We start from the raw sequence: 15000 nt of genomic DNA on the forward strand, positions 1-15000 counted from the left end.
TCTCTGGTCGTGCGAGCTTGACAGAGGCTTGGTTTCAGGCCTGCTATACTGCTGGCAGAGCTCCAGCCTGGCAGTAGCTCAGTGGGAGCAGGTGGACCTCCTCCATCACACACACACACACACACACACACACACACACCACACACACACACACACACTACCAACACAACCAGACACACATACGTACATGCTGACCCACAAACACATAGTGGTGTTATTGCTGTGTGTGTGTTGCTGCTGTGTGTTGTGTGTGTGTGTTGTTAATGTGTGTGTGTTGCTGCTGTGTGTTGTGTTGGTGTGTTGTGTGTGTTGTTAGTGTGTGTGTGTGTTGCTGCTGTGTGTTGTGTTGTGTGTGTTGTGGTTGTTTTTGTGTGTGTGTGTTGCTGCTGTGTGTTGTGTGTGTTGTTAGTGTGTGTTATTGCTCTTTTGTGTTGTTGTTTTCTGTGTGTGTGTTGCTGCTTGTGTGTGTTGCTGCTGTTGTGTGTGTTTTGCTGTGTGTGGTGTGTTGCTGCTGTGTGTTATTGCTGTGTGTGTGTTGCTGCTGTGTGTGTGTTATTGCTGTGTGTGTGTGTTGCTGCTGTGTGTTATTGCTGCTGTGCGTGTTGCTGCTGTGTGCGTTGCTGCTGTGTGTGCTGCGTTTGTGTTATTGCTGCTGTGTGTGTTGCTGCTGTGTGGTGTGCTGTGTGTGTGTTGCTGCTGTGTGTGTTGCTGCTGTGTGTGTTGCTGCTGGTGTGTTGCTGCTTGGTGTGTGTGTTGCTGCTGTGTGTGTTGCTGCGTGTGTGTTGCTGCTGTGCGTGTTGCTGCTGTGCGTGTTGCTGCTGTGTTGTGTTGCTGCTGTGTGTTATTGCTGCTGTGTGTGTTGCTGCTGTGTGTGTTGCTGCTGTGTGTGTGTTGCTGCTGTGTGTGTTGCTGCTGTGTTTGTGTTGCTGCTGTGTGTGTTGCTGCTGTGTTTGTGTTGCTGCTGGTGTGTTGCTGCTGTGTGTGTTGCTGCTGTGTGTGTGCTGCTGTGTGTGTGTTGCTGCTGTGTGTGTGTTGCTGTGTGTGTGTTGCTGCTGTGTTTGTGTTATTGCTGTGTGTGTGTTGCTGCTGTGTGTGTTGCTGCTGTGTGTGTGCTGCGTGTGTGTTGCTGCTGTGTTTGTGTTGCTGTGTGTGTGTTGCTGCTGTGCGTGTTTTGTTGCTGCTGTGCGTGTTGCTGCTGTGTGTGTTGCTGCTGTGCGTGTTTGTGCTGTGTGTGTGCTGCTGTGCGTGTTGCTGCTGTGCGTGTTGCTGCTGTGCGTGTTGCTGCTGTGTGTGTTGCTGCTGTGTGTGTGTTGCTGCTGTGTGTGTTGCTGCTGTGTGTTGCTGCTGTGTGTGTTGCTGCTGTGTGTGTTACTGCTCTGCGGCCTCTAGGTGGCGCCTCAGACTCTTCTGATGTTCAGAGTTTTACTGTATTTTGAATGTAAAGCGATTGTTGTGAGTCAGGAAAGTGTCACGTTGTGTTGATCCGCCTGTGTTGTGTCATCTTTTATTCAGTGTCGCACTTTCAGAGCAACGAACTCGTTTCACTCGTTTGAAAATCGCCGACGTGAGACGAGACGGTTGGTGTCCATATCAGCCAGACCATAATACTACAGAAACACAGTAAAACACAGAGCTCAGACGTGTTTGTTCCTTATTTCAGGGGACGTCCTCGTCCTCTGAAATAGGAAAATATGTTTAAGTCGCCATGGAGACGCCTGCTGTCCACAACCTACGTTTCCTGTAGATTCACTCGCATTAGTTACCAGAGACGACCCAGGAAGTCTCCAGTTAGTCCTGTCCACAGGTCAACACAGCAGTGTCCCACCTCACCAGTGTCCACCCTAAACATTGTCCCACCTCACCAGTGTCCATCCTAAACAGTGTCTCACCTCACCAGTGTCCACCCTAAACAGTGTCCCACCTCACCAGTGTCCACCCTAAACATTGTCCCACCTCACCAGTGTCCACCCTAAACATTGTCCCACCTCACAGCTCTCATGTTGAGGTTAATGATCAGTTTCAGCCAATCAGAGCAGAGAGCAGAGGTCATGTGACACACCAGCCGTCCTGCTGTGAGTTCTGGTTGTAATTCTTCTGGTTTGGTTGTTTTTCATGTCCAGGACGTGTTAGATGGTAAATGTAAACTCTGAGTCAATCTTGTGCGTGTGTGTGCGTGTGTGTGTGTGTGTGTGCGTGTGTGTGTGTGTGTATATATATGTGTGTGTGTGTGTGTGTGTGTGGTGCGTGCGTGTGATCTTCCAGGGTTGTGAGCTTAAATGTTCTCCTTGATGCTGGGCAGCCTCCATCAGGGTGTGTGTAGTAATCCCAGATTACTACCTGAGCCTAATCTGGGGGCACTGCTGTGGCTCCTTCACAGCTGATGACGTTTGAATCTTCAGCTCAGTTTCTTTGGCTTTGTTACCTCTGATGTTGCTAGAGATTGAATTCAGATGTCCATAATTTAATCTTGTTTCATGACTCTGTGTGTGTGTGTGTGTGTGTGTGTGTGTGTTTGTTCTTGTACTTGATACATTCTGAATAACAAAATACCAGCAATGTGAGGGGTCAGGGGTCAAGGTCAGGGTTGGTTCAGGAGGAGGTTCAGGTGGGAAATGAATTATATCTATGAAAGTCCAGGCCCTGTGTGTGGGTGTGTGTGTGTGTGTGTGTGTGTGTGTGTGTGTGTGTGTGTGGGGGTGTGTGTGTGTGTGTCCTGTTCAGTTTCTCCAGAACCACAACTGGTTGACTGGATCAACACCTGTGGTACCATCGAACACACCCTGACCCGTTCCTCACAGTTCGGGACTTCGTTCAGCCTGCGGGTCGCCGGGAGGCCCCCAGGGGGCGCTGCTGAGCAGCCGCGGTTCGGGCCTGCTCTGGTTCTGATGGGATGTGCGCGGCTCCTTTTCCAAAAGGTGACTTTTAGTGAACAAATGTAGCTTCGGTTTAGTGTGTGAGCGGAACCACCCCAGAGGAGCTCGGGTGATCAGGAGGTCAGGAGGTCAACCCACCTTTCAGATTAAAAGCACTGATTGTGATGTCATTGATGACCACGTGACGCTCTCAATAACCGTGCTAATCAGCTCTTCTGGATCATCAAGCACCTTCGCGCACTGCGGGACGACGCGCTCACTCCTCCTCCAACTTAACCCGCACAAGTTGCGTGACTGGAGGCTTCCCGCGTGAAAGCTGTTGATCTGTGATCGATAAGCTCACTCTTTGATCAGTTTCGGACCAGTTATTGTCCTGATCAGCGGGATTCCGAAGCACAGGAGCGCTGCTGCGCACACGCGCGCGCAGGATCGATGGCTGTGCCTCTGATCAATGGGCAGAGTGTGTGATCAGCACACGCGCGCGCGCACACACCGACGCAGTCCGGCGGTGGAGCGGGTGTAGATCCCGGAGCAGCCGCGGAGAGAAGGTGTCGAGCAGCGCGTCTCCCCCTCTCGCTGCCCGCGCGTCGCCTCGCGCTCACCGTCGTTCCCGGGAGCAGCCGCCGTCAGAGGCGAAGCGGCCGCCGGCAGCTCAGGGCTCTTCTCCCCGCCGGCGCGGCTTCTTCCCCGGGACTCCGCTGTTGCTGCACCGCGCCCTCCGTCCGGAGCGGAGCTGCCCCGCCACCGACACCGCAGCACGGACAGACATGTGGCCGCGGTCCGTCTGAGATGCACTTTTCGTGGATCTTTGTTCCGTCCACTCTCTCTGGCCGCCGCCGCCCCACCAGCACGCCGCTCTCGCCGGACCCCCCCGCGTCTCCCGGCCGGACTTTTCTCTTGTTGCCGGAGATGTTCTTCGCGCCCGGGCTGAAAGTTGCGCGCTCGTGCCCGGCGGAGGGCCTCTAACAGGTCCGGACGGTCCATGTCACCCGAGGCGGGGGTCAAAGTTCAGCGCTGGTTGGAAATGTGAAAGCGAAGGGGGCAACAGGAGGGCTCCGCTTCCCCCTCCACCCGCCCTGACTCCGTCATTTTCCTTTTTCACACATACACATACACGCACGCGCCTATACGCATACACTCAGTAACACCCTCCGCACCACACACACGCACGCACGCACGCACATACACAAAGTTTGTGATCTGAGGTTAGATTCAACAGATATGTATTCTCCGCTATGTCTGACACAGGTGAGTGCACTTTACAACTTTTCAAGTGCGCGCGGGCGTGTGTGCGTGTGCGTGTGCGTGTTTACTGCCGCTCGGCTGCTGCGCGGCGGTTTCCCGGCGCTTCAGCTGCGGCTGCTGCGGGTGGATGAAGTCCGCTGGTTGGGACTTTCTGTGCGGGCAGCCTGACCGCAGAGCCCGCAGACAGAGCGGGGCTGTGCGGGGCTGTGCGGGGTCTGCGGGGCTGTTGCGTGATCTTCCCCGCTCAACTTTCACACTGTGGATTTTTCACTTGTCTCAACACAAACTTTGATCCGGCCCGAATTTAAATTTAATTTGTTTACAGCCGGCTCAGATTTCCGTTGTGCGTGCGCGCGCGTGTGTGCGTGTGTGTGCGTGTGTGTGTGTTGTCTGTCCAGCAAGGATCGATATTATTAACACTTATTGATTAGAGAAGGTTGATCCTGGTTTTGTACATTTGACAGCATTTAATCATTTGTGTGCAGTTGGTCTCAGTTCAGGCCCCTGCGTGTGCGTGCGTGCGTGCGTGCGTGCGTGTGTGTGTGAGAGAGAGAGAGGGGTGAGCTGAGGTGAGGGCAGACATATACAGCACATATGATTTATTCTAATTATTTCGCTCATCAGGCCTCAGAAACTTTTCTGTAAAAATTTCCCCCGGATTCTCCTGGTGTGGCGTTCAGGGTCAAAGGTTAAAATGGGATTTAACAGCTTTGTTTGTGGAAGTGAGAATTATTGCTGAAATATGGAGGCCAGCTCAAAGTATTAAGCGTTTAAATATTTTAATTTGCATAAACCTTTGAATCATTTTTGGTGCTAAAATTTCGCAATTAGTGAAATATTTCAGTATTTTTTAAAAAAGAATTCTTTCATTAATTCTGACAAATTTAATTGTGATCATTTATTATAAATAAGTGACGTTGAGCCATAAAATATTCTGAAAATATTCTTCATGATTCCAGTAAAATAAATTACATTTAGATTTTCCATCTGTTCCAGCTGCGTCTGAAATTAAAGTAAAAGCTAAATAATAAAAGCGCGTTATAAATGTTGTTTGGTGTGAAAACGCGAGGATGAAATTTAATTTACAGACATTTAATTTAAGTTTTTAGTTTAGATTTTAAAAATCTGTGTGATCTTCAAAAAGTGCAGATTTATTGTTCACTCTTAAATCCACAAATTTGCTGTTTGAATCATCCCCCGATCTGAGAAAGCAACACACGCACACACACGCACGCACACACACACACACACACACACACACACACACACACACACAGACGTTTGTGTGAGTGTGTGTGTGGTGAAGACTGTTCGATGTGTAACCTGTGATTTTCCTGTAATCTGTGTTGTTTGTGGTGCGTCTGAACCCAGAAAAGACGGCGTTGTGCTGCCTGTTGGTGCGTCTGCGGCGGCTTCACACCTGAGCGCCCGTGAGCCGACTGTGTCTCCGGACCTCGAACGCCTCGTCTCCTCCAATAATCTGGTTTTCTGCATTTTTTGGTGCATTTGTCTCACCGGCGTTTGTGTAAATCTGCCCTCTTAATCGGTATCTGCGGGGGCCCGGCGGCTCGTTCGGGCCTCAGCGGCGTTCTGCGGCGATAATTCCCTCAGTGTGTCGGTGTGGGTGTGAATGTGGGGGGGGGATTATTACGCCCCTAAATGTCCGTTATTCAGGGGTTGTTGTTACAGGAATCCATTACATCTGTCAGGGGGAGCAGAGGGAGAACACGGAAGCCTTTGTCAAAATTCCAGGTTTTGCAAACCCACATTTCCTTGGGGGGGGGCAACCCCCACCCCCACCCCCCAATCTCCACCCCCCCACTAGAAAAAGGAGACGTGTGGGGAGGATTTGCCTGAAACGTCCTCGCTGGGTTGTAATCAGGCAGCTTTTATTCAGCGTTGAAATCTGCTCGCCTGGTTTCACTCAAACTCGAGCGCGTGGACACGAGCGCCGCGGCCTCGTGCTCACGAGCGCCGCGGCCTCGTGCACACTCGGGATGGGAGACAAAACCATCCCAGAAACTGGAGAAAGTGGGAGCGGGTCCTCGTGGAAGGTCCGGGCAGAGTAAAAGCACCTCGGGGGGGAACCGTCTCACCACTCCGTCCATAGTTTCTGTTTTATTTCAACTCAAGCGAAGCGGGATTAGAACCCGCGGATGAAGCGGAGGAAGCTTCCGCTCCTGCAGCAAACACGGAAAACAACAACGTTTCCGCCGTTTCTTTAATCACACCAGAATCACCTCAAACCGGCTGCGTCAAAAATAAAAACCGGCGGATTTGAGATGACGGCCGGTCGGAGTTTGAGGGGAAACGGCGTCGGAGGACGTTCAACTGTGAGGAATGTTGGAATGTGGCTCCAGTGGACACCCAGAGCTGCAGATCCACTGTGGAATGTGTGTGCGTGAGTGTGTGTCCGGCCCCTCGCTACCCTCAGGACACACAACAGGAACACATCGCGCTCACAAGCAGAAGGAAACAAAAGGCGGCGTTCCCGGCGCTCCTGGACTGAGATTTCAGAGCTCGGGAAGCGGCTGCAGGTTTCTGCGCTGCAGCTTCAGGCGCTTTCGGAGACAAACCCGCTCGTCTGGATCATCTCCAAGAAGAAACAATGTGCTGCATTCAGAGCCTTTGACAGGGAGGGTGAAGCATGTTATATAAAAAAGCTGAGCAGCTGCTGCGGGAGCGCACAGCCCGTGGACACGCTCCCTCCTCCAGCTGAAGGGTTCCGTCTCAGCGTCTGAACAGCTGCGGCAGAACTTCCCGCTCCTCCTCATCGTGAGGGGGGAACAAAAGCCGAGATGATCCGCTCCCCGTTGACCAGCAGTCAGGTGTTGGAATCACCTGCCAGACCTGTTGGTTAGAGCTTCCTGACAGGGAATGCTGACTGTGGCCCAAACAGGGAAAACTACCATTCATTTCACCCCCCCCGACTCCTCCCAACGGCCTCCACGGGCGAACGGCCAACCGCCACCTCCAGCTGGTTCCGATGAAGCGCCACAGCGGACAAACGTGATGTTGTGGGACCCTCTGGGGATCCAGGTGACGGAGACGCGTGTCGCTAACGCAACTTCCCGTGTGGAGGGTGGAGGAATTACGCCTCCTCCGTTAGCACGATGATGCCGGTTTACTGATCCAAACCCGCCACCGGGGGCGCTGTTGAGCGCAACAACCTGTTTATCTGAAGGATGGTCGAGGTTTTTAGAGGAGGATCAGTCAGATCATCTGGACGATAGTAATCTCACTGGGGTGTGTGTGTGTGTGTGTGTGTGTGCTCTGCCATCCTGACCCCTGTGACCTGCTGTTTTTGACAGTAAACACACGTACGAAGGTGCAGGGGTCAGAGGTCAGTGTTGACCAGCTGCTGCTTATTTTGTTTTTTCCTTGCAGATCATTAGAACCCTCGAGTCGACCTCGTAATAGTGCTTGAGTAAAGTGTTTGTTCCCATTGTGGCGCCGCAGCTGCTGCACTGACACGTTTCCCTCTTTCTGGGCCCAACAGGATGAATTCCATCCTTTCATCGAAGCCCTGCTGCCCCACGTCCGGGCCTTCGCCTACACATGGTTCAACCTGCAGGCCCGCAAGAGGAAGTACTTCAAGAAGCACGAGAAGCGCATGTCGAAGGAGGAAGAGCGCGCCGTGAAGGACGAGCTGCTCAGCGAGAAGCCCGAGGTCAAGCAGAAGTGGGCGTCGCGCCTCCTCGCGAAGCTGCGCAAGGACATCCGACCCGAGTTCAGGGAGGACTTCGTGCTGACGGTGACGGGCAAGAAGGCGCCGTGCTGCGTGCTGTCCAACCCCGACCAGAAGGGCAAGATGAGGAGGATCGACTGCCTGCGCCAGGCGGACAAAGTCTGGCGCCTGGACCTGGTCATGGTCATTTTGTTCAAAGGGATTCCCCTGGAAAGTACTGATGGCGAGCGGCTGGTCAAGTCGCCCCAGTGTTCCAACCCCAGCCTGTGCGTGCAGCCGCACCACATCGGAGTCTCTGTCAAGGAGCTGGATCTCTACCTGGCCTACTTCGTGCACGCAGGTCAGTGCCACGTTCTTCCTGTGTGTGTGTGTGCGTGTGTGTGTGTGTGTGTGTGCGTGTGTGTGTGTGTGTGTGTGTGTCCAGAAGAACCCGGTTTGGGCCGATAGTTGATTGATGCTGGACGTTTGCTAAAGATGATTCCGATGTTGTCAGAGATAAACCAGATTTGTCATCCTGGACTCCTCCAGGGTCCGAAACCCTCCCCCCCCCCCCCCCCCCCCACCAGGGGGCGCCGTCCATATGAACGTTTGTTGGTGTCGCTTCGAGTTCGGGATCTCCAGAATCCACGTGAGACTGAAGCTGAGCAGTCGAACGTGAGAAGTTCTTGTCAGTGAGGCCAGAAGGGCCGTTCTGCCCCCCCCCCCACGCACACTCACACTAATTAGACTAAAGAAAAGGGGGTCAAAGGTGACCCGCCCCCCCCACCTTGCTTTACAAGCTTGCAACAGTGTCACTGTCACAACGCTGCACCTGTGCTAAAAGGTCGTGACCCCTGTCAGAACATTTAACCTTTAGCATAAACACATGCAGCTCAGAGGGGGCGTGGCCACGGCCGGGTGGCGTTGGGGTCAGAGGTCAACCGAGGCGCTCAGCGGTGATTTAACGGCGGCGCTCTGGTTTACTACGCACCAGATAATATTTATGTGGGCAGTAAAGTCAATTAAAGATAATTAGCGAGATGGAACCATAAAGTTGTACATTAAGGCGGCGCTGCGGCGGCGGTGGCTCCGGGCCACTGACGCAGTCACATGACTCCCTCAGCTCGACGAGGAGGGCGCCTCCTTCACCTGGAGCGCCGAGAACACGGACAGGAAGTCAGACGCCACGCTGCGTCACCACTTCCTGTCGGTTCTGTCCGAGACGCCACGCGTGTGTTTTCAAAGGTTTCACAAAGGGAGGATGTTGGTGTGAGGGCGAGATAACCGGCCGCTGACCCGACCCGCTGACCCGTTTATCTACGCTCACCTCACACGACCCACCGCTACAGCGCACGTGTGTGTGCGTGTGTGTGTGTGTGTGTGTGTGTGTGTGTGTGTGATCCATGTCCCTGTGTCCTCCTGAGCTGTTAAATAGATTTGGAGCTTCATCTGTCAACTTGTTAGTGACCCTGTGATGTCACTTCCTGTTGTGCTGGAGCCCAAACGGAGCCTCATCCTCACAGCTTCTGTTATAACCACTGTTATAACCACTTCTGTTGTCACCCCACCTCTGAGTTATTACAGAAACATGAAGTTCAACACTCAGAAAATCCAAACACACGTTTTAACAAACTGCATCAACACAACGGTCCAACTCCTGCTGCACACACACATCCTTGGACTTCTATCTTTGTGAGGACTTCCTCATGTCTTACCTCACCCCTAAGCCTTGAAGCCTTTGAAGTTGGGAGGACCAGCTAAAATGTCCTCACTTTGCTGGTAGAAGGCAGATTTGGGTACTGAGTGTGTAGCGAGTACTAGAATACACATACACACTCACTTTTACACGCTTGCGCGCACACACACACACACACACGGGCTTTTCTGCAGGTTGTTTTATAATCCTGTATCTGTGTGGCTGTTGTCAAGGACAACCCCCATGGCAACGGGGACCCCTCAATGGTCCAGATCCAGCCTGAGTCTGTGCCAGCAGAACGTCTGGCTGCTGTGTTTGTGTTGTTGTTGTTGTTGTTGTGTTTGTGTGTGTGGAAAAAACCTGAAGATGTCAGAGTGGTTTTAGAACTCGTTTCACTGGAACAGTGAGTGTAATTTATAGGAGAGTGTGTGTGTGTGTGAGGGTGTGTGTGTGTGTGTGTGTGTGTGTGTGGTGTGTGTGGTGTGTGTGTGAGGGTGTGTGTGTGTGTGTGGTGTGTGAGGGTGTGTGTGTCTGTATGTGTGGGTGTGTGTGAGTGTGTGTGTGTGTGGTGTGTGTGTGTGTGTGTGTGAGGGTGTGTGTGTGTGAGGGTGTGTGTGTGTGTGTGTGCCTCATTCATTTGAAAACCTTTAATGAATGAGTTGGGTGCCAAAACCCCTCCGATCCGTCTCATTGTGTCGGGAGCGTTGTGGGACGCAGCCGTGCACGGTGAACGTGCGCGGTGAACGTGCACGGTGAACGTGCGCGGTGAACGTGCGCTGAACCAGGGCAGCTGCGAGCGTCTGCGGGGAGACGCTCCACAGATGGTGGAGGGAGTGGAGCCGTATGGCTGCTGAAAAATACACGAAGAAGAAGCAGGAGGTCCCACTGCTGCAGGACCCGGCGCGGGGGTGTCGCCCCCTGCTGGCCGGAGAACTTCCACCTCAGACCGAAACGAGTATTCACAAAAACGCAGCAGCTGGTTTTGGCTTCAGGTCTCTCAACTGTGGCTTTAACGTTTCCCTGTTTTTCCTGATAAATCCAAAAAACAAATTCAACATTTATTCCAATTTGTCTGTTTCACCAGTTCCAACGGAACCAGCAACACACAAACACACAAGAGCTCTGGGACACACAAAAGTCGAGTTCCTCCTGAAAACGGGAGAAATTCCAGCAATCAAAATGTAATGAGGGCGAGCGAGCGGGCGGGCGAGCGAGTGAGCGAGCGAGTGAGTTAGCGGGCGGGCGAGCATCAGTGGAGACTGACGGTCACGAATCTGGCCCGAGCCCAAGAGGTGAAACACACACAAAGAGCCCATTCTGTGAAACCAGGACGCCTTCCTGGTGTGTGTGTGTGTGTGTGTGTGTGTGAGTGTGTGTGTGAGTGTGTGTGAGTGTGTACAGTGACGGAGGCTGGGTCAGAATATCAACTAAAAGTCAGATGTTTGAGGATTTCTGACCCGTTCTCCATCCATCAGCTGACTCCGGGCCCCCTGCTGTGTCCACCTTTGTTGCCCAGTTCCTTTGATCCTGGTTGAACAGCCAATCACAGTCGTCCATCAGCTCCACCTGATCCCAGATCAGCGCCAGGGCAGAAAGGAAATGATTTTCCACAGTGATGACGTCATGGTTTTCATGTATGATCACTTCCTGTTTCATATGGGCGTGTTGTGCGTGCCCGTGGTGGGGGCGGGGCCTATTCCTTTCCTCCTCACCTCCACTCGTCACCCAGAATCGTGCAGATTTCTTCCTTCGGGACAGGAAGTGAGGAACGGAGAGGATGTCGTGATGTGAGGGGTGAGAGGATGCAGGCAGAGGAGAAGGGAGGAAGAGAAGGGCAGAGGCTGGAGGAGGTGGGGGGGAGGTGGGGGGGGGGCAGGCAAAGGTGAAAGAAGAGGAGGTGGGCGGAGCCTCCTCTGTGTGTAGGACAATCAATCACTTTGATAAGAACATGTATCGTTCTGCTGATAGATGGGGTTTCCAGAGGATGGCAGCAGGGGTAGTGGCCACCCACGCACCCACCCACACGCGCGCACGCACACACACACACACACAGTATCATCCTTTTCCCCTTCTATAGCGCACTCTGCGGCTTCCTGCTAATTAAATTCCGCCGCCGTCCATTAGACGATGGAGCGAGCCGACTGCTGACTCAGCTCAGGTAGGGCAGATTCTTGCCATAATGGCTTGCAGCTCGAGTGCCCGAGCAATTCATTTGGCCGCCTGTTTCACACTCGCTGGGTCACCACAGGCTTTCAAGGGTGCGGAGCCACGGGGGAGGGGCCTAGGAGCTAATACCGTCAAAACGCTTTAATTCTGAAGCAGACGCTCGGCAGGGCCGTGTCCTCTAAAATGTACTGATGTGCACTTTCTGAGTGCCCCCCCCTCGCTCGCCCGCTCTCTCTCTCAGAACCACGTGTTCAAACACGGTTTCAGTCCCTGAGAAGATGAGCTGATGTCATTTCCTGTCTGCAGCAGCTGACTTCCTGCTGCAGACAGAACCAGCTGCTGGATCATCTTCTCGTGTCCATGTTGCTGATCCAGGAGGTGGATTCTTGTGCAGTAAATCAGGATTTTCACTGTTGTCACACTTTATTCTGTCGGGGTCCCTCCCACATGCCCCCCCGGGAGGGTTGGTCTACATGCACGACACAGCAAATGCTATTTAGGAAGTGACAGCTAATAAACAATGAAGAATTTACAGGAGGACAGAGGACAGATAGAGGAGCTGCTGACGCCATGGAGACCAGAGCAGCTTTATGTTCTCGGCTCCAGACTGGAGCAGAACGGTCGCAGAACTCCCAACAAACGTTTCTGGTCGTGGCCACAGAAGAGAAACAGGTTGAGACGGTCGCGTTGCCGAAGCTGCAGGTCTGTGCAGAAGGTCTGCGAGGAGGACGGCGAGCACGTGCGCGTCCTCGTGCTCTGGATGAAGCCATTGTTTCACCAGACCAGGACGAGAGGGAGCAACAAGTTATGCAGATGAGATGTTAATGAGGCCAAAAGTGAAAAAAGAAGCAGCCCCCCAGGACGAGGGTGTCCGGCAGCTGCTGCTGCTCCTTCATTCATCGCTCCATCTGGCTCCATCACACATTTAGACCAGCGAGAGTCCAAATTCATTCAGTTTCCAGGAATCACAGCTCCTGAAAATCCAGGATTTTCTTTCTCAAGGGCAGCAGAAGAAGACGGCTGCTGCCGATGAACTGTGGATAAGAGTGTTGACCTCCAGTGTCCAAGAAGGAGACGGTCAGGAGCTCCTCCAGCAGGAGGCTCCTGCTAGAGGTGCTCCAGCAGGAGCCTCCAGCAGGAGCACCTCCTGCAGGAGCCTCCAGCAGGAGCACCTCCAGCAGGAGCTCCTCCAGCAGGAGCCTCCAGCAGGAGCCTCCAGCAGGAGCACCTCCTGCAGGAGCCTCCAGCAGGAGCCTCCAGCAACCTTCTGGACCTGCAGCCTCCAAATGTGTCACATGTTGAATGAGGCGTTCAAGCGCTGCTGGGAAAACCTGCTGTCAACGTCCGTCTCTGCCCTGCTGCTGCGGCTCTTTATGTTTTATGTATAATGAAGCTTCCTGAGTCAGACACCCGCGAGCTTCTGCAGAGGAGGTGCAGAGGAGGTGCAGAGGAGGTGGCCCAACGATGGTGGCCGATCGATGACGCAGCCTGGTCACTGCAGGCGCTCAGTCCTGTCAGGTGATGAAGAGTGGAGCGGATTTAGGAACTCCATCCATCTCTGGAGTCAGGGGAGCACAGGGGAGCACAGGGGAGGAGGTGCAGAGGGGAGGAGGTGCAGAGGAGCACAGAGGAGCACAGGGGAGGAGGTGCAGAGGAGCACAGGGGAGGAGGTGCAGACGGGAGGAGGTGCAGAGGAGCACAGAGGAGCACAGGGGAGGAGGTGCAGAGGAGCACCGGGGAGGAGGTGCAGAGGAGGTGCAGAGGAGCACAGGGGAGGAGGTGCACTTCTCCTCCCTCTGAGATGACCCAGAAGTGACCACAATAATAATGGGCATGTTTTTGTTGGCCTGTATGTGTGTGTGTGAGTGTGTGTGTGTGTGTGTGTGTGTGTTTACACTCTTGCTGGAGGAAAATCTTCACTAAAACTTTGTTAACAAGGATGTTGAGGAAGAGACGTCTAAAAGGGACGAGGTTATTTAAATGCAGATGTTGAAGGTGCAGCAGTCACCTGATCACAGCTGTGGAGCTGCATCGACATCTGACACACACACACACACACACAGACATACACACACACACGCACACACCACACAGACATACACACACACACGCACACACCACACAGACATACACACACACACACACACACACACACAGACACGTGCTGAACTCATGTCCAACGCTGCCCTTCATGCTGCATTTCATTTAGGGTAAGGTGTGTGTGCGTGTGTGTTTGTGCGTGTGCGTGCGTGCGTGTGTGCGTGTGTGTTTGTGCGTGCGTGTGTGTGTGTGTAGCATGTCCTCATAAATAATTCCAATCCATATTGCTTTTAAACTGCGCCTGTCTGCTGCAGCCATAAATGATACTGTCAGATTTAATACACAGCTTCCATTATGAAGCAGCTCACTGCTGCACCGCTGCTGCCCTGCGTCCCTGCATCTCTGTGTCCCTGCATCTCTGTGTCCCTGCATCTCTGTGTCCCTGCGTCCCTGCATCTCTGCGTCCCTGCATCTCTGTGTCCCTGCGTCCCTGCATCTCTGCGTCCCTGCATCTCTGTGTCCCTGCATCCCTGCATCTCTGTGTCCCTGCGTCCCTGCATCTCTGTGTCCCTGCATCTCTGTGTCCCTGCGTCCCTGCATCTCTGCGTCCCTGCATCTCTGTGTCCCTGCATCTCTGTGTCCCTGTGTCTCTGCTTCTCTGTGTCTCTGCATCTCTGTGTCCCTGCGTCTCTGTGTCTCTGCATCTCTGTGTCCCTGCATCTCTGCGTCCCTGCATCTCTGTGTCTCTGCATCTCTGTGTCCCTGCATCTCTGCGTCCCTGCATCTCTGTGTCCCTGCGTCCCTGCATCTCTGCGTCCCTGCATCTCTGTGTCCCTGCATCTCTGCGTCCCTGCATCTCTGTGTCCCTGCATCTCTGCGTCCCTGCATCTCTGTGTCCCTGCATCTCTGTGTCCCTGCGTCCCTGCATCTCTGCGTCCCTGCATCTCTGTGTCCCTGCGTCCCTGCATCTCTGCGTCCCTGCATCTCTGTGTCCCTGCGTCCCTGCATCTCTGTGTCTCTGCATCCCTGCATCTCTGTGTCCCTGTGTCCCTGCGTCCCTGCATCTCTGCACCACGGTGAGGACAAAGATCAGCAGGTCACATTCTGTCACCAGCTGAGGTCCAGCAGGTGGAGCCTGGTGCCTGTAGAGGAGCTGGACCAGTCCAGACCAGTCAGGTGACCAGTGTCGTCTGCTGGACTGGAGAAGAGCTCAGAGTTCTTTTAGCAACCATCAACCAAAATGACTCATTAGTGAATGAAGGAAGACCTGGAGAAGCTGTGCTCCCCACCAGGACCCCCCCAGCAGGTCTGGA

The 15000-nt window shown here is 53.5% G+C and overlaps 1 protein-coding gene across 1 annotated transcript in view; it reads left to right on the forward strand.

Annotated features, from left to right (window-relative positions):
* Nucleotides 1-2925: 2925 nt before the first annotated feature.
* Nucleotides 2926-15000, forward strand: part of nfia (nuclear factor I/A) — a gene marked incomplete at its 3' end in the record, with an annotated part of 32757 nt that continues 20682 nt past the window's right edge. Inside the window, exons 1-2 of the mRNA XM_057023964.1 lie at nucleotides 2926-4121; nucleotides 7618-8146. Coding sequence (XP_056879944.1) covers nucleotides 4095-4121; nucleotides 7618-8146 — 556 coding nt within the window. The remainder of the gene's footprint in view (nucleotides 4122-7617; nucleotides 8147-15000) is intronic.

This window comes from Takifugu flavidus, unplaced genomic scaffold (assembly GCF_003711565.1).
Source record: "Takifugu flavidus isolate HTHZ2018 unplaced genomic scaffold, ASM371156v2 ctg322, whole genome shotgun sequence".
Lineage (NCBI taxonomy): Eukaryota > Metazoa > Chordata > Actinopteri > Tetraodontiformes > Tetraodontidae > Takifugu > Takifugu flavidus.